Raw genomic sequence first — 20,678 nt, 5'->3', positions numbered from 1 at the left:
ACCTCGAGTCCAAAGGATGAAAAAAATAAACATCAGACTGAAGGATATTGACTGTAAATTTTTTATTAAACCTTTATTAAACATTTTGAGTATCAAAAAATCTTGGCAAGGAAGAAACACATAGAATCCCCCATTGGTGCCAGTAGAAACTCTTTTTTTTTCTCTCCCAATAGAAAAATGCTGTTCATGGCACTTTACTGTAGTAACAATGTACAAAAATCTTTACACAGACACACATACATATATGTCTATGTTGCACATCCACCCCATTTCGTTTGGTTGCATACATTACCATTAAATATGGACCTAGTTGGGACCTAAATCTGACATTTCCAGTCGATACTTAGACCGTTAAGTTTCTCTTCAAACGTGTGGTTGAAAGTCTATTCCCTTTTCTCAAAGCTGATATATATTAGTTCATTATTCGATGCTGTTAAGCAATACAAAGCAGCAATACTTTAACTCTCGTTTATATGTATTGATCGGGCACTGGTTGAGTAAAACTGTGCGGCTATACTTGTAATAAGGTCTGACTCGACTGGACAGACATGAGTAACTGGTCTCAAGTCTCAAAAGAGATGACAAAGCAACATGGGTAAATAAGTAAAAAAGACAAAGACACATAAATAAAGTACAATCACCATTGATATTCTTGGTTTGAGGGTTTGTATTTGGTCCTTCCACTGCTATAGTACTGATAAAGTGAGCATTAAAGCAGCTTTTCGCACCACCAGACATCAGATGCACCAGAAATCACCCTGTTTGAAAGGATGGAGAAGCTTTGCCAGCTTTCGAATCCTTCGAGGCAGATAATAAATCATCTGGCACTTCATAAGTTTGTTTTTATGCCCGACAAGCAGCCATTCAAGGCAATAAGTGAGGACAACAAGTATGGAATTGTTTGATCTGCGGGTCAAAAGGTCAAAGAAAGACCTTAGTCACCCACATCACTGTCCTGGTCCCCGATGACCCACAAGAAGTGGAAGCTGAGAGCCAGGAAGGCGGTTCCCAACAGGTCGCCCAGCGCTGTCAGGTATGGGATAGAGAAACTGTCCGGATCCTTCCCGCTTTTCCACATGGAGTGCACCATCCAGTCCGAAATGCAAAGCAACAAGAACACCTTGGATGGAGAGAATATTGAAAAGCGTCAGCCAAGCTTCGTTCTTGGATAAAACCACAGTCCCTTCCGCTGTACCTTTGGATGAACTTTCCCACACAATCTCTCACACACACACACACACACACACAGGAAGCTTTAAACCAAAAAGAGACGGATGGAGTTATTCTAGAAGCAACACAATGTTTTTGTTTATGGAGCTGCTTTGAAAAGCTCGTCTCGGAAATGAAACAAGATCCCATTCTTTTGAAAAGCAGCATTCCCATTTAAGACTAAAATCCGATACGGCGTCGGATCTAAACATCATAAGGCTTTTCATTTAGAGCAGCTCATTAAACACCGGCAAATTAGCCCCGTGTTTGTCTTCGCTGAGCATCGCAGACTATTAAAATGCTCTTTTGGATCAGTGCGGCCCAGTGGATGCCAGCTTGTTTGCTTAATGGAGATGTAACATTTCAAATCTTCATCTTGCATTCAGCTGGAAGTTAAAAAGATGGACTGCAGCAATTCCTGAAGGCTTTTCGCCAGCCGCTCCCACGTTTCCATGCATTTATGAGTGAAGGATTTTCATGTAAGTGAAATAAAAAAACAAGGCCTGCCCATTAATCAGACTGACAGTTGGTGTGAAACTCTATTTGGAGGTCTGACGCTCTGGTTATCCGGCCGGGCGGCGTTCATTTATATCCGTTATATTAAGGTCAGCGCAAGACGGTTAAAAAGCGATTCGCTCTCAGCTGCAGATTTTAAACTTCAATTTAGGTAGCAGGAAATAAATGGCCATTTTAAAGTCTATTAATTGTGCCTGCCAGGCAAGATGAGTTTTGTGACATTATTTAAATAATTAACCTTGCGAACTTTTGCCTCGCATTTTCTTTCCCTTTCGCTTTTTATTAGGGTTCTATTAATTAACGATTAAACTGTTAGGAAGGGAAAGCCAGAAGCCTTCTGAGTAGCTGTGGAAAGTGATGGTTTGCTAATGTACACAAGTTGTTGAGGCCTGGCAAGATTGGGCTTGTAGTTCCACCCTGCGCAAACACACGGACACGCTTTTCCATCATAAGTACAGAGAAAGCAGTCAGAGACGCTGCATGGCTTTCATGCGTCCACTCACACACACACGTTTACTTAGCTATCTAAATGGGGATGTATAACACTCCTGTTGTTTTATAGAAAGCTAATTATAATCAGTAGAGACAGAGTACATATAATGAGTAGTTAAACTCTATTTGAGGTTCCCTTAAGGAAGGTTGTGTCAGATTTAGCGAACTCATAAACCCGCTGAAAGCAAAGGTTAGCACAGTGTCCTTTTTAGGTTCACAGTGGCAGCAGAAAAAAAGGTTCAAAGTAAACGGAATGTGAACCGATACGGTTTAGTTTGCGATATTAGACTCACTACAGCGGATTCTTGTTTGAAAGTATGTCATTTTATCATAAAACTAGCAAACTGTTCAAAAAGTGCTTGAAAAAGATAACTACTGTTCGAAGGTTTGGGATCAGTTTTTTCTTAGTGTCTTTTTTCTTATGCTCATCATGGCTGTATTTACTTGTCAAAATACAGTAAAAACAATAATATTCTGAATGGTTGTGCGGTCTAATATTTGTTTGGGAACTTGTGATACTTTTTTCAGCTTTCTTTAATGAATAAAAAATGAAAAAGAATAGCATTTGGAGTTTAATTAAAATTAAATTAAATTTTCAAATTATAAAAAGTGATAGTAAATGCTTATACTGTTAGAAAAGGTTTTTTTTCTCATTCAAATTATTTGGAAGAGTAGATTGCATCATTGGAGAAAAATGTCCCTGGAGAGGCATGTGAATATCCAATTTAGACGCTTCTGTACAGCGTCACCAAAAATACTTAACAGCTATGTACTGGGAACATCATTTAACCCTGGAATGTCTTCATCTAAAGCAGACTCTGTTCTTCTTCTGGAATTCTATAGATGCCTTGTATTTGAAGACCCATGAAGGTCAGAGGTCAAGGGGCCACTTTCAGGGCATTAGACATACGTTCAACAAGCCAAGCTACAGCTGGAGCCGGCTAATAATGGTTTTGGTTTTGTTCTGAGAAGCATAATTTAGCCATATAAGGCTAAATTATATTGTGATAAAAATATACATAATGTAATAAAATATTATATAAAAATACATTTGATAAACTCAATGTATTGTTTTTTATATTTTATATTTTTTTAATAGTTTTTTCATTATTATAGTATTAAGTGTTTTTTGTTTTATTACAGTTACATAAATAGTATCCAAAATGAAACTTTGTGCAAACATACGACTATCAATTTATACAACTGAGAAGTTTTGAGAAACATAAGGAGGAGAGTTAGAATTTGAAAATTTATGTGCAGCAGAAAAACCCAATTAATGGCCCACTAATTTTTCCTGTCTCTCTCTCCTGAAGAATCCTTCTGAAGTCAAGCAGTGCGGCTGTGGAACTCAAAGACGTGTGTGTTTAGGTTAGAAAGGGCGTTTCACGTACAATGTACACATACACACAAACTTCCTAAAAATACCCCACATTCCACACAGTCGCACGCCAGCCTCTGAATGCACTTAACTGAGGTTTTCTGTAGGTAATCGATCTTAATTGCGATCCAAACTATTTATGAAAACCCCCTTTTGGAATAACCGAACACTCGCAGATACATACACACCCATTTACACACACAAACAACACCTGCATGCTATCGCTAATGTCATCGCTGCGTCATTCAGACGGGAAATGGGGCGTCTAAAAGCACTGGGGATTTTCAAAAAAGCCTTGTAGGTTTATGATGGAAACAACTGCATGTTGTAACATTGTTACATGCGGGCTGCTGGCGGCACATTCATCGCGATTACACTGAAGATGAAATAGATGAAATCCCCAGACCTGTATCGTAAAACGGGTGTCTGGTTTTATGATTATAGCCTGACATTTTCGTCTGCTACAGGAAATGGTGCTTACAGCTGAGCCTCAAAATAGGTGTCAGATTTAATAAAAAGATATAGTGATGACAGGTTCTCTAAACAGCATGGAAATAACTGCAACGCACAGCCTGTAAACTTTAATGTGAAGATGTCAGTGCCTTGACATTGCTCGGCTAGAAAACCCTATTTTTGTCAAGCTCACCTGGAAAAGAGCCGCAGCCAAATACACGACCATGAAGACGGGCGTCAGTGAGGTATGACCCCTTTCCATCAGATCAATGGTGTACAGGAAGATCAAATGACCAGGGATGACCAGTAACAGCAGTACTTGTGCTGACCTGTGATTGGCCCCTGAAAAAGAGAGGGGGGAGAAAAATCTGAATGATATTAAAGGGGTTCTGAATTGAGAAATTAGATTTTGACATATGAGAGGTCCAACCTTGTGATAGAAAAACGTCCTGTAAGTTTCAAATCATAAAATGTCCTCATTAATCTAAAATCTAGCTTTTATTAAAACTGAGCTGCCAAAATGGTTCATTAATATTTAATCTCAGTATGATATCATACTGCAATGAAAGACTGCCTCTGCAGATCAACACCTGCTTCGACATCACTGCATTTTTAGCCCCGCCTCTACATAAAGTAAATAATACAAAATAAAATAAGATTTTAAATGAAATGCTATAGAAATATATTTTATAAATTTCAAATTATGATCCTCATACAGAACTGTACAGTACAGTTCGATTAATTATATATCATTAGAATTATTTATCATTTTTGTATTTATATACTTTTATTGTATTTATTCGTATTTTGAATTAGCGATTCTTTTTTATTTTAGTTGAAGTTTTATTCATTTTATCAGCTTTTTTCATTTTTTTATTAGTTTTTAATATTTATATTTAGTTTTATTTCAGTTTTTATTTTAGTATTAGCAACATTAGAAACTCAATTTAAACATTTAACATATAATCGCAGCATATAATCATTGCAGTTAATAGGGTTCACAGTCTGTTTGATTTCAGGCAATTTGTAACTATCTGCATGATTTTTTTCACTGTACTTTTCTGTCATAGTCCACTAATAACCTACTCATAAATATAATGTAAAAACTTTACATTTTCTGTAAAGCTGCTCTGCAACAATTTGTAATGTGAAAAGCGCTATACAAATAAACCTGAATTGAAATTTAGTTAGTTGACAAGGCAACATTTCATCTTTTTTAAAGACGTTTAAGTCTTTGATATGTATGAATGTATAGAATTGTATTACTTCAGGTAAATTTCAATTAATTAAACCGATTTTTAATTTAAAAAAATAAAATAAAAGTTTTAATCTTTTACCAAGCTAACTTTCCTGTTTGTCATAACAATGGAGGACGAGTGAGCGGAATGATCTTGTCCACACTGATAGCATCCAGCATTAAGACACCTGAAACACCACAGACACAAACATCCTTCCACGTGCGATCTGTGCACGTGCGTGTCTGCTCATATTTGATTTATTCTATATATTCTAAGTGAATATGCATACAGTAAACATCTCATTCACAAACACTACACTTCTCACTCCATTAGCATCCTGTCAGCCCCTGCAGCATGACTTCCCTGTGCACTCAGAGCCCTTGAAGGAGGAAGATTTATGCCCATCTTTCCAGATGGCACTGCTAAGCTTGCAGTGGGCACCGTGCCCCTCATGTACTCGGGCATCTGGACTCTGTCCCCAGAGTCCTCTTGTTTCTCTAAGAAAGAGTCCTGCATCAAAGCTTCAGCATCAACATGTCATCCGCAGCCTCTGTTGTTTATAAGAAGCGTGCTCTGCTTTTCTCCGAAATGGATTGTTATACACAAACCACCGTTACACACACTCCATTAAAGCTAATGTATACACACTTGCAAGCCCTGGTAAGGGATGTTGCTCTAAACACTGGTTACTTGTTCTCGCTCTCTTTAATACAGGCTATCAAAACAAAAACTGCCTTCGAAGTGTGTTTAAGTCACTCTCTTTAAATTTTTAGGACTTAAAGGATGTTATGAGGATTTAAAATGACACGAGTGGTTTGGAGCCCTTTAGTAGACATTCTCCACACATACTGAGCTGTGGTGTATGTATTTATGTATTTAAAATATTAATTTTCACATAAAAATTACGACAGCACCACATTTCTGCCAGTTATGGAACAATTTCCACCACAACCAGTAATTTTGTCTCTAATAAAATTAGTGGGCTTGTTAACCAAAGAGATAATTGTATCAGGGAAGAGTGTTTGATTACATTTCAGAATCAGAAGAAAAAGAAGAATCAGATGAGCTTTGTTACCAAGTAATAGTATTAGTACTATTAGTGCAGACATACATAGGAATAACACCGTAGGAACGCAATATAACAGAATTAAATAAATGTACTATATACAGAATAAAAGTATAGGATTTTTTTTTTTAGATGTTTAAATAAATGTACAGATATGATATAAGTGTGCATATATGTTATTTACAAAGTGTGCCCTTAAAAAGTGTACAAATTTCGGATTCTGTCTATAAATATGTCAGTTGTTATGGATGTTGTATAATTAGGAAAGTTTAATTGTTCATGCTGGATATAATATCTTTTTGTGCCTTGCTGTTCTAGTGGTCAGGTTTAGATTTCAATAGTAGATTCTTATGTAATATTTTATAAATGTGTCAAATTATTCAGACGATATATTTTATGAACTAGAATGTGTCTAGGGCACACGTTGGTGTAATTGAAAGCACACTGGGGCAATTTTCGGAGTTACCTGTGCCACAGAAGGTGCGGCAGGGGTAGTAGCAACCCTTGGCCTCGTCAGGAACCTCTCCAGGGGTGCTGTGTAAGTGCAGGTAGGTGGATATCCGACTGGACTGGATGGCCACCAGGTTTCCTCCAATACCTATAATAACAGTACACAAAGAAAAAATCTGAATAAAAACAAAAACAAAAAAACAGTTGCCTGCTTCAGACACGTTTGAGACTTAAGTAAATCTGCGAATAACTGTCATGTCAGTGAAGCTTCTGCATTGAAATCTATGTATACAGTAGGGATGCACGATATTGGATTTTGGCCGATATTCGATATGCCGATATTTTCAAAATAATTTTGGCCGATGCCGATACCGATATCGATATATATACGAATTTTTCGCCTGATATATTTAAACTTTAATTTTACTGAAGAGAAATCCATGTATCTCTTCTGTACTGATTCTACCATAAATGTATTATTTTACTAATGTAGACAGACATTCACATCTGAAAAACAGGTCAATTATTTAACTTGGAGAATATCGGTTTGGCTCATCGGCAGAAATATTCATATCGGCCGATACCGATGATGGTCATTTTAAGCTTTTATCGGCCGATACCGATGTTGTGCCGATATTATCGTGCATCCCTAGTATACAGGCTTTATTTTTTTTCACTGGCAGCCATGAGTCACCAGTACTAACTCTGCTTTTGTCCCCCGCCTCTTTATCTCTCTCTTTCTTTCACACACCAACACGCTCAGCCCTTCCCTTCCCTTCCCTTCCCCCCCCCCTCTCTCTCTCTCTCTCTCGCTCTCTCTCTCTCTTGAGTAAAGTAGAGTGGTGTTCAGAGCCGCAGTAACGATATCTCACGCCCAACAGTTCTGGGGTAAGACAAGCAAGTGAGAGGAAGAGAAAGACAGGAGACAGAGGACAGAACAAAACGGACAACACAGAGACTGGCTGAACATACACTTTCTCTCCTCTTTTTATACCATCTGGCTTGTCACTTTGCTGAACTAAAACATCTGCTTTTGAAATAGAACTAAACAGAATGAAATTAAATAGAATCAAAAACAATGGATATTTGTAAACAGAACAAAACAAATCAAACAAAAGAGAAGTGAAAAGAACAAACACACAATAAAACTACATAAACTACAATTGCACAGAGCAGAATAGAGCAGAAGGACTAAATAGAATGGAACATAACAGAATATAAAATAGAACCGAACAGCACAAATAATGAATCTGATTGAATGATTGAAAAATTCAATTGAAAAGAATAAAACAGAAAAGAAAATAACAAAAAAAAGTAAGACACTCAAATCCATCAACCAACTGTTGGGGGTTTGGGAATTGCTTTAAAAAGCTGTTGCCCAACTTGCCACTCCAGGAAAAAAACAGCCAGAAATGGTTCTTTCAGCTCAAAATGTTTAGTAACTGAGAGTGGACAGTCAAGACAAATGGACATTATTTAAAACAATATATACATTCAGTTCACAGCCTAACAGGAAATTGAAAATCTGATTTACAATGAAGCACAGCAAATCAATTTCTCACATACAGTAGTGCATTCATGCCCACAATAGCAATAACATTTCCCATCGTTAAAAAACAGACCTGAGGGAGAATGATTATCTGTTAGCACAGCTCAGGCTTCTGCACACTTAGCCCCAACAAGGCCGTGTTTATGTTTAATGCAGAGGTTACCATTACGCCACACTGTGCCACGTCCCTGTTGCAGTGCTGGAGAGACGCCATCTTTATGAAGGAGTGTGTGGGAAGGTGTCTGCGGTTTAGATTAACTGGCCAGGTCTAAAATTTCTCCAATTTCTCACAAACAAGCAACAACATGACATTTTGAATATGGGTTGGAAGCATGAGAAAGGATTGTATGGGAATTGTTTGACCTTTCCTGGAGCAACCAGGTCCAATTAATCTGATGCTTGTTTAAGCTATGTCTGCCAACAGGAAATGGAGATGATATGCAACCTCTGTCCAAGCAGTAGGATTTAAATATATGTACGCCTTTATCTGGGTCATAGATCTGATGAGACTTTGGCTAAGTGTGCAGCAGGGCTCTATTATGGGCCCAATTTGTTATCGGTAAGTACACTGTCTGGGTTGGGATGTGCAAAACGAATTATTTCTAATATGTATATTTATTAGGCTGGATACAGGTTTATTTGACTCCCATTGGACAAGTCCTAAAGGGAATTTTTGTAAAACATTGTTCTGTTCAAAACAGAACTACTTTAAACTCAACATATAGTTTTAAAATGCAATGTTTGCAGTGCAGTGAGACAAAAAAATAGCATGAGATGCAATTTCATAGTTATGCCTTAATGTATAGATAGATGTTGTAGTTTTAATTGGAATGAATTTAAAGATGCTTTTCTGAGAGAGTTTAATCATACATGTCTTATGGCTAAAGCACAGCACGTTAATTAAAGCAGTGCCACCAAAAACCTTTATACTAAAAAAAAATCTAGATAAACCACACTAATTGGTTTGTTTGGCAACCATTCGACCACTGTGACCCATCCACGTACTAGGGGTGATAAGAGAGGTCTGACTTTGCTCTATTTGTGTATAATGGAAACCATTTTCCTCTACCAAAGTGGCACATGAGCATGTGTATGTTGCAATCATTTAAATTACCTTCTCTGACTCGCTTCCTGTTTGGCCAGACAAACCACAGAAGCCTCTGTTACTCATCCTATCTCACTCTTTCCTCCTGTTTTGAGTTCCTCTGTAATTCATTCTCTACTCAGTTCCACGTCTCTCTTAGAAATGAAAATAAAATCTTTGATTTTGAGATATTCTGATATAAATTCTGTCTTCTTTCACATACATGCAGAGATTCAAACAGCTGTTTGGTGGTCTGGGCGGGAGAACACAGACAGGCTGCAGACAGCGTAAATGTCTCTCATTAGTGTGCTTTAATTAAAAATCGTATGGCTCTTTGTGGAGGTGCCATGGTCCTGGATTCAACTCAAGCTCAACCACGGCAATTAATGACTTCACCCTACAGCTCAATCTCATCCAGCTCTATTTCAGCTTAATTCCATCCTTTGGCTTTTTCTCAGTATGGAAATGCTCATTAAAATCTGAATATATATATATATATATATATATATATATATATATATATATATAGAGAGAGAGAGAGAGAGAGAGAGAGAGAGAGAGAGAGAGGGCGGTTATTGCAGAGATTTTTCTTTGAGGTAATAACAGTCTGAAAGGGGACTGAAATATCAGCTGAGAGCAACAATGTGTGCCGTGGAGATGGGTGCATTAGGAATAAAGGTCTACAAATTAAGGTTTTAAAAGCTTAAACCTTTTAAAAGACAAATAAGACAAATAAGAAAATGGAGATACTGATGAAGTTTGGCCTATTATGCAGAGTATTGATCAAAATGTCAAGAATTATTCTCCAGTATTGACAAGTGTTGTATTCGTAGAGGAAGACAAACAGTATAAGCTCTATAGAATATTTTTGTATAGAATAACAAATCTCACCATTGATAACAGGTGTGTAAACCACAATCCCAGCCAGGTTGGGATCAGACACAGTTTTGTCCAGAATGAGTCCTCCAATACTGAAATAGGGACAATATTTTTGTGTTAGAAGGGGCGAATCTGCGAATCTGTGGCCAGGTGTGTGAGGTGTGTGTATGTGTGTATCACACCTGCTGATGAACATGGCAGTGATAACGGGCTCCCAGCCCGAGTAGAGCAGCTGACGGCTGGCGGGATGTTTGGAAGAGATGACCATCCACAGCGGAGTCAGACACATGAAGAAGGCACACACCAGAGACGACACATATGGGTGAGAGTCTGATCCAACAGACAGAGAGAAACACCTCAGTAAACACAGATTCTGTTTGTATTTTTTTGGGACACTCACGGTTCCTTCATGTTCTCAGTTATGTGGCCAAAATGTTATACAAAATACGGTCTGAAAGATTTCTGTCACAAAAATAATAAGAAATTAAAAGGGTGCATTAAATTGATCAAAAGTGACAGTAAAGTCATTTATAATGTAACAAAATATTAATATTTCAAACAAATGCTGTTCTTTTGAACTTTCTATTCAAAGAATCCTTGAAAAAAAAGAAAATCTAATTATGGTTGCTAAGAAGAAACTTTTTTAACACTGATAATAAGAAATGTTGCTTGAGCACAAATCAGCATATTAAAATGATTTCTGAAGGATCATGTGACACTGAAGACTGGAGTAATGGCTGGTGAAAATTCAGTTTTGCCATTACAGGAATAAATTACATTTTATAATATAATACAATAATAAAAAACTTATTTTAAGTTGTAATATTTCACAATTTTGCTGTTTTTATTGTCATTTTCCCATAAGAGACAGAAGTGATACGGCAACAGGAGTGTCGTCCTGCTCTCTGACCGCACTAGAACCAATTTTCTGCCATTTTTCAAAAACTGAGATGGATTGACAGGAGCCATAACAGGAGACTGACAGGAAAAAATTTTGTCAGCTTTGCTTCCGTTCAGACAGAACATATACACTGAACTCAAACTATGTTGGGTTTTGGAATATTTTGAAAATGTATTTAAATATATTTACGATGATTTTGATGCAGACAGAGATGCAAAAGAGGTCTCACCGTTTGCTAAATCACACATTAAACAGCCTTAATCTTTAAATCCCAAACATAGAGGCAACATCTTTGTGACTATATTTAGTGTGAGAGCCTGACAGGGCAGTGTTGTGCACTAATGATGGCAGAAGCCTCTCTTCTCGGCTGGTTGGCATGGCTGATATGGTTTTGGCGTGGCGCGGTGGTGCCATTTGCCTTGCCCTCACCTCACTTCACCTCTCTCAGAAAAGGAAAGACTAAAAAAGGAGCACGGCACTCAGTCTGGGGCTTATCACACTGAGTCATAATGGACAGAAGCCCCATTAAACTCAGCATTAAGACTCCAGAATGCTGCTCAGGATGGCCCATGTGTAACTTTCACACTTTTTAGATATAGTGTTTGTGTGTGAGAAAGACGCTGGCTACTTGGCTATGCTTGTTAGGGCCAAATGTTTGAAAATGTTGCCACAAACAAAGAACCACGTTAAAAACCAAATTTAAAGTGATCATCCATATTTAAAAAAACTGATCATTAACTGATCCTTGATCCTTTCAAATAGGTTTTACAGTATGAATAAGAACAGACAATTACTGACAATAAAGTTAATTTCTAAATGATTTTTTTTGTTCTTTTTTGTTAGTTAAATATTTAATTAAAAAAAGATTTAATGATTTATTAATGTAACATTAACATTTAATAATATAAAATATTTAGAAGTTAATTTATAAATGATTTTTTGTGTTCTTTGTTAGTTAAATATTTAATGATTTATTAATGTAACATTAACATTTAATAATATAAATGAGAGAATATAAAATTGTATATCCTTAAAATATATAAATAAACACCAAATAGAAATAATTGCATAATACATATTTTAAATAGAATAATAAGGTAATAACAAAGTGAAATGGGGAGCAGTCAATAATTTAACATTTAATAATTTAATATTATATAATATTTTCATGATATTCAAGAACTCTCTTTTTTCTGCATAGATATCATAAAAATATAAATCATTAAAATGAATACAATTTAAAACAAGACATACATTATAGAAAATAAAACGTATATAATACCAAACAGGAATGAATGAATGGACAATAATTTTTATTTCTAATTATTCTAATAGCACCATTTAATGAAAAAAAATTCATAATCTTAAAAATACACACACACACTATATATATATTTAAACACACACATATACAAAAGAATAGCGAGAGATACATACTGAGCCCTGTGTGTGTGTGTGTGTGTGTGTGTATTTCATGAGAATGTGGATCTGCGGACCCAGCGAGTTCATACACTGCGTCACAACACTCTCATTGTCCTGAGCCAGACTCATTAGCAGAGTGACCCTACCCATAAAACATATCAACCCCACTGCCCCATAAACTGTAACTTACACACCTCACATCTGCTGACACCTGCAACAGAGTGTGAGAGTGTGAAATGTGCTGCTACGCTTAAGATATATAACTGATCACACTTTAATATGACAGATGAAGACTGAAATATGTGACGTTTTTCCACATAATATTCTTTAGACAGCTTTATGGCAAATGCATGGAAACTGAATTCTCTTGAAGCTAAATCCAAAATAATGGATTCTTGCGCCCTCTTGTGCTAGAAAACTGAAAGTATCACTCTTTCTCTGTTACAGTTCCTAGTGTCTGCTGTCTACAAAGGTGGCTTTCTTTGAAGGCTGTTAATGTGACTCATTTGTACTAACATACTTTGAATTTGAGTGTGCATATGACGCCAAAAATGCTGTCTAGCTAGGCAGCTCACTAGGGTTTGGAACAGAGCCCTTATTTTTGTACACATCTTTCTCACCTAGGCAGTTGTAGAGGCCCTGGCTGATCCATGCCAGGATGGCCAGCGTGATGAGGTCCCCAAAACTGGCAGCGATGGGGGTGGCTACATTATCAGGGTTGATGCCTGTCTTCTTAGAGCCCACAATCACACCCACCATTAATATACCTGAAGAGAAGAGGCATTGTTCACCTAACTCACTTGGAACTGGACATTCATAATGTGAAACGTTGCTAATAATGTGATTGAACAATGTGGCCATTATTTGTTATGAAAAGAAACGCTTTAGTAAATACATGTAAGAGTATTAGAGGTTAATCTGTTGTACAGACCCTGCAGCAGAGATGCTATGAAGGCTGTTGCGACGCTACTGGAACACAGCAACACGGCGTGACCGATCTGGAACTTTCCCTCTGGAATCCAACCCAATACAACGGCTGCTACTGCTGCCAGGAACCCTATTACTGTGGCCTGCACCTGAGAAAGAGAGACGGACAGAGTTAACAATGGGCTTCATTTATTTCAAAAATGCATATACTTTTTTTTTTATTAAATATATAAATATATATTTGGTTATTTATTAAATTATTTTCTAATATTTACAATTTTTATATATTTGAAAAATATATTTTATAGATAAAAAATTATATGTGTATATATATATATATATATATATATATATATACACACACAGTACAGACCAAAAGTTTGGACACACCTTCTCATTCAAAGAGTTTTCTTTATTTTCATGACTATGAAAATTGTAGAGTCACACTGAAGGCATCAAGGGCTATTTGACCAAGAAGGAGAGTGATGGGGTGCTGCGCCAGATGACCTGACCTCCACAGTCACCGGACCTGAACCCAGTCGAGATGGTTTAGGGGTGAGATGGACCGCAGACAGAAGGCAAAAGGGCCAACAAGTGCTAAGCATCTCTCGGGGAACTCCTTCAAGACTGTTGAAGACCATTTCAGGTGACTACCTCTTGAAGCTCATCAAGAGAATGCCAAGAGTGTGCAAAGCAGTAATCAAAGCAAAAGGTGGCTACTTTGAAGAACCTACAATATGACATATTTTCAGTTGTTTCACACTTTTTTGTTACGTGTATAATTCCATATATAATTCCACATGTGTTAATTCATAGTTTTGATGCCTTCAGTGTGAATCTACAATTTTCATAGTCATGAAAATAAAGAAAACTCTTTGAATGAGGTGGTGTGTCCAAACTTTTGGTCTGTACTGTATATATATATATATATATATATATATATATATCTTTAATTACTTCTTATATATACACTTACATAGAAACTTCACTTTCTTTTTGTTTTATCACGGTCTGTGTAAATATGGAAACACGTAATCTTGGTAAGATCTCTCTTCCTTTTCCAGGTAAAAACCCTGATGCAAAATAACCATGTGTGAACGTATTTTGAATTTTCCGAGTCTGTACTGTGCATGTTACCCTACTGAAAGCTCTTACCTGTTTCAGCGCCAGATTCCCAATAATAAGATTCCACTTCTCTATGGGTGAGTCCATTTTCCCCACATTCACCTAAAGACAACAAAATTGATGAATTCTTTTTTTTTTTTTTTTTCTCATTACTATTACATTCAGTCACCTAGACTGTGGTCACTAAGATGTGACACATATGTCTTATGCACATTTTCTAGCACTTCCTAACTGAAATGCAAAGGCAAAAGGTTGTCAAAACATTGATAAATGATAAATATTTCAAATATGTTCACCCAAAAATAAAAGCAACTTTATTTAGAACCATTAAGATCTTGTGCAGTGACAATTTTTACATTACTGTTATGCAAAAAAAAGATTTATGTTAACAATTTAATTTACATTCATCAAAAAAAAAAAAAGAGATTAACAATGCAGAAAAATCTTAATGTCCCTAAAAAGAGGCTTAAAATATTATATAAAACACAATGTTTTCTTTTAATCTTTTAATTCTGGACTTAAAAGCTAAACCAAGAAAACAATAGTATGTGACCAAATGCCTTCTGTTCTGAGTGGTGGATTTTGGCATTGGGTATTTTACACTGAAAAGAAAACCGACATGTCAAGTTAATAATATTTTTGGTTTGGAATAGATCTCTGCCCACAGAATAACAAGATGGCCGACTCTACAACCGATGAGCCAGTGTGTGTGTGAAAGTGTGTGTGCTTAAGAAAACACAGGAAACAAATGTAAATGTGAAAGAGCAGCGTGTAGGAGAGAGCCGTCTGAGGGCAATAGACTCAGTGTGTGTTTTTCTTTTTTTCCCCCCAGCTGCATGAGGGTGAACAGAAGGCCTGTACTTTCACCCTTCTCCTCTGCTCGGTCCACACCGCCAGGGTTTGTTTATTCTTTCACCTCGAGGGGGGACGACAGATTTGCCATGAGGATACTAGACGCTAAACAGCATGAGCTGAAACCCCTCTGAGCTCTAAAGTCCCAGACTGACAAAAAAAAAAAAAAAACACACACTAGCTGACAAAAAAATAAAATGACTCTGTCAGCAGATATCAGCCGAGTCTCCAGCGCCCAGAAGAGAGGAGAGTGGGAGAGAATCTGTTACTAAACTAGATTATATAATCTAGTCTACGCACACAAACAAACCCACCTGAGACTTTAACTATGGAAAATACGTTTTTAAAGACGACAAGAAACAGTATTTGCAACATTTTTTTACAAGGGTCAGAAATGTAGGTCCTAATGTTGTGTGGCAAAAATGCCTCCAAAATTCATGTTTCCGCAAAAATAACTAACTCAATAATTTAAATAACTAAATAAAAATAAAAATAATAATTGTATACCATATGCACATAAATAATATTTTAGATTTCTAGATAATATTTTATACATTTTACCTTAATGTATTATTTAAACACTTGATGTTCAGAAAATACATTAGTGAGGTCTACGAAGTATAAATATAGTAAAAGATTATAAAACAATGCTTTTCTTTTAAAATATTGTGCACAACAGGGCATTTAGACAGTAAAGATTACATGTTGTGAGATTCCATGTGTTTTTCTTACTCAGAGACACATTGGGGTTGGAATACTTCTTGAGTCATAACCATAATAACAGGCTTGCTAGATATTTTATCACTGATATATGGTTTTTACTAGCAGGCCTGGTCTGTGGAGATGGGCACTGGCATGAATCGTCAGGTCCCGACAGGTGAGAGGATGCCCAAAACAGGCCAAGATCTCTCCATGAAGCAACTTCGCATCAGTGGAACACTTCTTATCAGAGCTGACAGTCACTTCTAATCAAATGACAGGCACACCTAATGTGAGCTAACGCAGGATCCAGATGTGTGAAAACAGCTGGAAGATAGTTAGGATACTGACCGCTGTGGAAAGCCTGGAAGCGAGGGTCATCTCTAGGTTTCCTTTCAAACCCAAAAGAGCCGGAACCAGGATGAAGATCTCTGTAATGTTCTTAAATGCTTCCCAATGCTGAAAAAAAGAGAAGAGAGATTTCTATTCGTTCTATGGAGTGGTTCTCAGCCGAGGGTACAGGGTCCACTAAGGGGCCTCAACAAACTTCACTTAAAAATAAAGAAAAACAAACAGGTTTGGTTTGGAAACAACATAAAGGTGAGTAAATGCTGCCTTTAAAGTTTCAAAAACTCACTTGTACTATATCCAGCACAACCCCGGCTGAAACCGTCCCGAACCCAGCTAGAAGGAAGGGCACCAGTATCTGCAATGCCATGGCGAGGGGCGACTCTTTGGGCATATTTCTAGTTGCCTGCGGTTGCCCTTCCTCTTCGCTCTCCTCTTCCTCATCGGCCTCTTCTCCCGAAAGCCTGCCCTCAGGTAGCATGGGCTCTGTCTCTGTGTAGCGTCCATCTCCGGCATCAGACAGGCTGATGGACGTTCGGCTGCTACGGTCCGAGTGGCGGCGGGGCTCACGGTGGAACCCGTTTTTGAGGGACTCTGGCTTGGGTGTGCCGAGGTCCACCATGGCTAGCCGTTCCTCCTGTAGTGCAGTGTAACCAGCAGGTACCATGGTCTGAAGCAAGGAGGGTATGGGTCTAAATGAGATGGAGCTCCAGGCTCCCCCAGCCTGAGCTGCCAGACTAGGGCTCAGAGAGCTGAGCACAGCGCCCCCTATGGTTCGGAGGCTCATATTGCAGACAGAAACCAGTTGGGCTCATGGTCCTCTGGACTTTGAGAAGAGCAGCAGATCAGCAGAAACAGCAGGTGGCATCCATAACAGCTATGAAGAAGCTTTGACAGTAACGCAGTGACCTGATAAAGATAAGCACAGAGGAAATTCATCAACAAAAGTGTCACATTCGAGGTTACACTATCATTATAGGCTTTCTTTTAGTCTGTCTGCAGCAGTTATTTGAGCTAGATGCTGAACTGGTAGTCACAGTGTTCAGTACACAGTCTAAACTGTATTTACTTAAACATCAGTTACTAAATACTTACTTGGAACTAACTTCTGAACCCCTTCAGTATTAATATTTATGGAAACGTATAAATACAGTTATCTGACAACTGCAAAAATAAATAATATATATATATATATATAGCAAAATAAAATTCAAAGAACTTATAAAACATAAAGGAAATGAACAAATGCATCATATAATGCGTTCAGAACAACACATTATTATGCCTGTAAGTAACTAATCACATATTTTACCGATTTTATTAGAAATATAACTTTACTAATATATGATGATGATGATGATGATGATGATGATGATGATTTTGATCTGGACAAACTAATTTAAAATTCCTGATTTGTTAAGTTTTTATGGTTTATGACCATCAAAAAATACTAAACCTTTATAGATGACTTGTGCATTGGAATCACCCCAAAACATCCTAAATATTCTCCGGCTGCCTGGTGGTAAACAATAATGATTAACGTTAATCATTTAAACAAATAAAGTCTGGACGAATGGAACGAACGCGTTATTTTATTTAAACAATCTCTCTGAAGGGTGAAAAGATAATAAAGGACTGTAGTTACCGTGATATTTTTGTTCCGTCGAGACGGGCTTCTGCTTCTCTACTCGCTGGATTGGAGCTAGACTGTGACAGTGGCGCCGCGTCATCACTGCGGCGGGAGCGAGCAAGTATTTCAAAATAAAAGACTCATGAGATCACGTTGAAGCGAACTAAAACTTAAATTCAAACACATCAATGTGTTTGAATTTAATCAATATATCAATATATCAATATATATATATATATTTAGTAATTTCACAACACAACCTAACAATAAAAAAAGAAGAGATAAAAAAGAGATAAGGAAATAATGAAACAAAAAAAGCATGCTATTTAAAAATGTGTGCAGCACTTACATCCAAAACTCTAGAGGGCGCCAACAGTGGCTCAACCCTACAACACGGAAGTTATCATGTTGTGTAAAAACCATAGTTAAAAACACGTGGATACAAGTGCATTTGTAAATGAGAGGAGCTAACCATGGCTCAAACACAAAACAATATTAAGAAAACCTCTTCTAGAGACTTGTTGACCTGTGGCAACGGAAAAGGTGAGACATTCTTTGAGAAAAAAAAAAAAAACTCGATTCCAGGTTTACAGATTAAATTAACTACAGACAGAGTTTAAATAAACATTTGACCAGTTGAGAAGAACTACTCTCAGATCATGATGTAGAAATATAAAAATTAATCTATATCTCAGATGTGGTTTGTTGTTACTTTTTATTTGCATCATAACCAAATATAATTTTGGGAACACTTAATCATAAATGAATGATTAACTTTGTTATCTCCAGAAATCCATGAAAAACTTCTGCTGAACTCTAAAAGTGCTTCACTGCAGACAGAAAGGCTCCCCAGGAGTAGTGGTGAGTATGTTCATGTCATCAGTTGGATTATCTTTAATGCATAATTAAGCTATAATCTATTAAAAAAGAGTGTATTGTTTCTGTGTGCTAGTCTTGGACAGACTGCATAGTTTCCTTCCCCAAATGGCCCAAGCGAACGAGTCTCTAAGACAGCAGATGGACGAGGCTCCTGCTGGGTTCTTTGACATTGAGAGTGTGGAGGATTCAGAGAAAATCATTGAGATGGTCCGTATGGTCTCACCACCAGCTGTAGTTCATCTTAACGTGTCTAAATATGATCATATTTCACCTTTTCCATAATAACCAGATGTGTCTGCCTTGCAGGATGTGGCTCTGGTTGAACTGGAGGATTCAGAAAGCAGTGAAGAGGATGAGTCGTCATCATCATCATCATCAGAGGAAGACAGCTCAGAGGACGAAGTGCGAACTGTCACGGCAAAGACACTCAAACTTCCAGGTGACAGAAAGAAAAAGGCCAACATCCAGGTGATAAAGAAAGAGTGAGAGAACACATACAGTCAACTGGAGCTCTGGGAGAGCGCTGGACTCACGCCAGGCCATTTCTGTGCCTGTTATAGAAGTATATAACCCTTCCAGGTTTGGAATGAGCACAGACCAGTGATTTAATTTCCTGGTGAGCTGGCAGAATGACATTTCATGTTCTTTGGAGAGATTTGTATCCAAAAAAGTGAGTGATTAAAGGAGTAGTTTACCAAAAAAAAAAAAATTATTGCTGAAAATGTATTCATCCTCAACTCAAGCCATCATCAAGATTCATCATCGTAACAGATTCGGAGAAATGTAGCATTACATCACTTGCTCACAAATAAATGCAATGAAAATATTGATGGATTTGTTTCTTAAAAATATGCATCTTTTTACTTCAAGACATTGATTGCTGGAAAGGAGTGATGTGGATTATTGTGATGTTTTTATCAGCTGTTTCGACTCTCATTCTGACGGCACCCATTCGCTGCAGAGGATCCATTGGTGAGCAAGTAATTTGATGCTAAATTTCTCCAAATCTGTTCTGATGAGGAAACAAACTTATCTATATCTTGGACGGCCAGAGGGTGAAAACATTTTCAGTAAATTTTAATTTTGGGGGAAACTAAAATTTACTCTTATGTGTCATCTCATCTCGAGTATGCTTGAAAAATGGATTGTATTCTGGTATGAACTATATTAAAAGTCCAGTGTTTCAATCAAGAAAAACAACGTTTTTTTCAGTTTACATTCTTTATTGTAAAAATGGTTTCCCGACGCTCCATACATTTTGTTTGTAGCTGCTATAAAGTTGAAATACTGTTGTGTGTAATGACTGTTTGGCAATATTACACTTCAATACTCATTAACTTGTAAATATGATAACATTTCATCTTTTTTCAAATGCATGTCATTGCATGAAGTGCTCATGCATCATGAATCTTCAGCGAACATTTGGCAACCGATACTTTCAGTCATTTTAACAAGAATGTGTCCAAATACTTCACACTGTTATTGAATTCAAGAGTAAGCTATTACATATTTTCTCATCAAGCATGTCCAATATTTTTGAACAAAATAAATAACTTCCTTTCAAAAAGAATAGTGTGTTCA

At 37.1% G+C, this 20,678-nt stretch overlaps 2 protein-coding genes across 3 annotated transcripts; one reads left to right on the top strand and one right to left on the bottom strand.

Moving 5' to 3' along the window:
- Nucleotides 1–43: 43 nt before the first annotated feature.
- Nucleotides 44–18,330, bottom strand: slc41a2b (solute carrier family 41 member 2b). 2 transcript variants are annotated; one of them, XM_026227270.1, is made up of 11 exons: nt 18,234–18,330; nt 16,878–17,497; nt 16,592–16,699; nt 14,720–14,791; nt 13,569–13,713; nt 13,258–13,404; nt 10,497–10,644; nt 10,327–10,406; nt 6,819–6,950; nt 4,242–4,390; nt 44–1,120 (listed from the first exon to the last, which is right to left on the bottom strand). In XM_026227270.1, exons 2-11 carry the CDS (start codon nt 17,373–17,375, stop codon nt 935–937), a joined length of 1,665 nt encoding a protein of 554 aa, XP_026083055.1. In that variant the 5' UTR covers nt 17,376–17,497; nt 18,234–18,330; the 3' UTR covers nt 44–934. The 2 variants fall into 2 exon arrangements, with proteins under 2 accessions (XP_026083055.1, XP_026083060.1); XM_026227275.1 differs by lacking the exon at nt 18,234–18,330 and adding an exon at nt 18,045–18,143.
- Nucleotides 18,331–18,612: 282 nt separating this feature from the next.
- LOC113059018 (uncharacterized protein C12orf45 homolog) lies at nt 18,613–20,663 on the top strand. Its single transcript, XM_026227259.1, has 4 exons — nt 18,613–18,761; nt 19,008–19,079; nt 19,171–19,304; nt 19,404–20,663. The coding sequence occupies exons 1-4, from the start codon at nt 18,692–18,694 to the stop codon at nt 19,581–19,583; spliced, it is 456 nt and encodes a 151-aa protein (XP_026083044.1). The 5' UTR covers nt 18,613–18,691; the 3' UTR covers nt 19,584–20,663.
- Nucleotides 20,664–20,678: the final 15 nt, after the last annotated feature.

Source organism: Carassius auratus, chromosome 4 (genome assembly GCF_003368295.1).
Source record: "Carassius auratus strain Wakin chromosome 4, ASM336829v1, whole genome shotgun sequence".
In the NCBI taxonomy this organism is placed as follows: domain Eukaryota; kingdom Metazoa; phylum Chordata; class Actinopteri; order Cypriniformes; family Cyprinidae; genus Carassius; species Carassius auratus.
Note: the sequence above shows the minus strand (reverse complement) of the source record. Positions and strands in the feature narration are given on the sequence as shown.

Coding starts and splice junctions, on each gene's coding strand:
- slc41a2b (XM_026227270.1), bottom strand. CDS start 17,375: ATGAGCCTCCGAACCATAGGGGGCGCTGTGCTCAGCTCTCTGAGCCCT. Junction 13,714..14,719: donor GGAATCTGGCGCTGAAACAG/GTAAGAGCTTTC, acceptor TCTCTTTCTCAG/GTGCAGGCCACAGTAATAGG. Junction 6,951..10,326: donor TTACACACCTGTTATCAATG/GTGAGATTTGTT, acceptor CTGTTATTATAG/GTATTGGAGGAAACCTGGTG.
- LOC113059018 (XM_026227259.1), top strand. CDS start 18,692: ATGGCTCAAACACAAAACAATATTAAGAAAACCTCTTCTAGAGACTTG. Junction 18,762..19,007: donor GACCTGTGGCAACGGAAAAG/GTGAGACATTCT, acceptor TGTTATCTCCAG/AAATCCATGAAAAACTTCTG. Junction 19,080..19,170: donor AAGGCTCCCCAGGAGTAGTG/GTGAGTATGTTC, acceptor TCTGTGTGCTAG/TCTTGGACAGACTGCATAGT.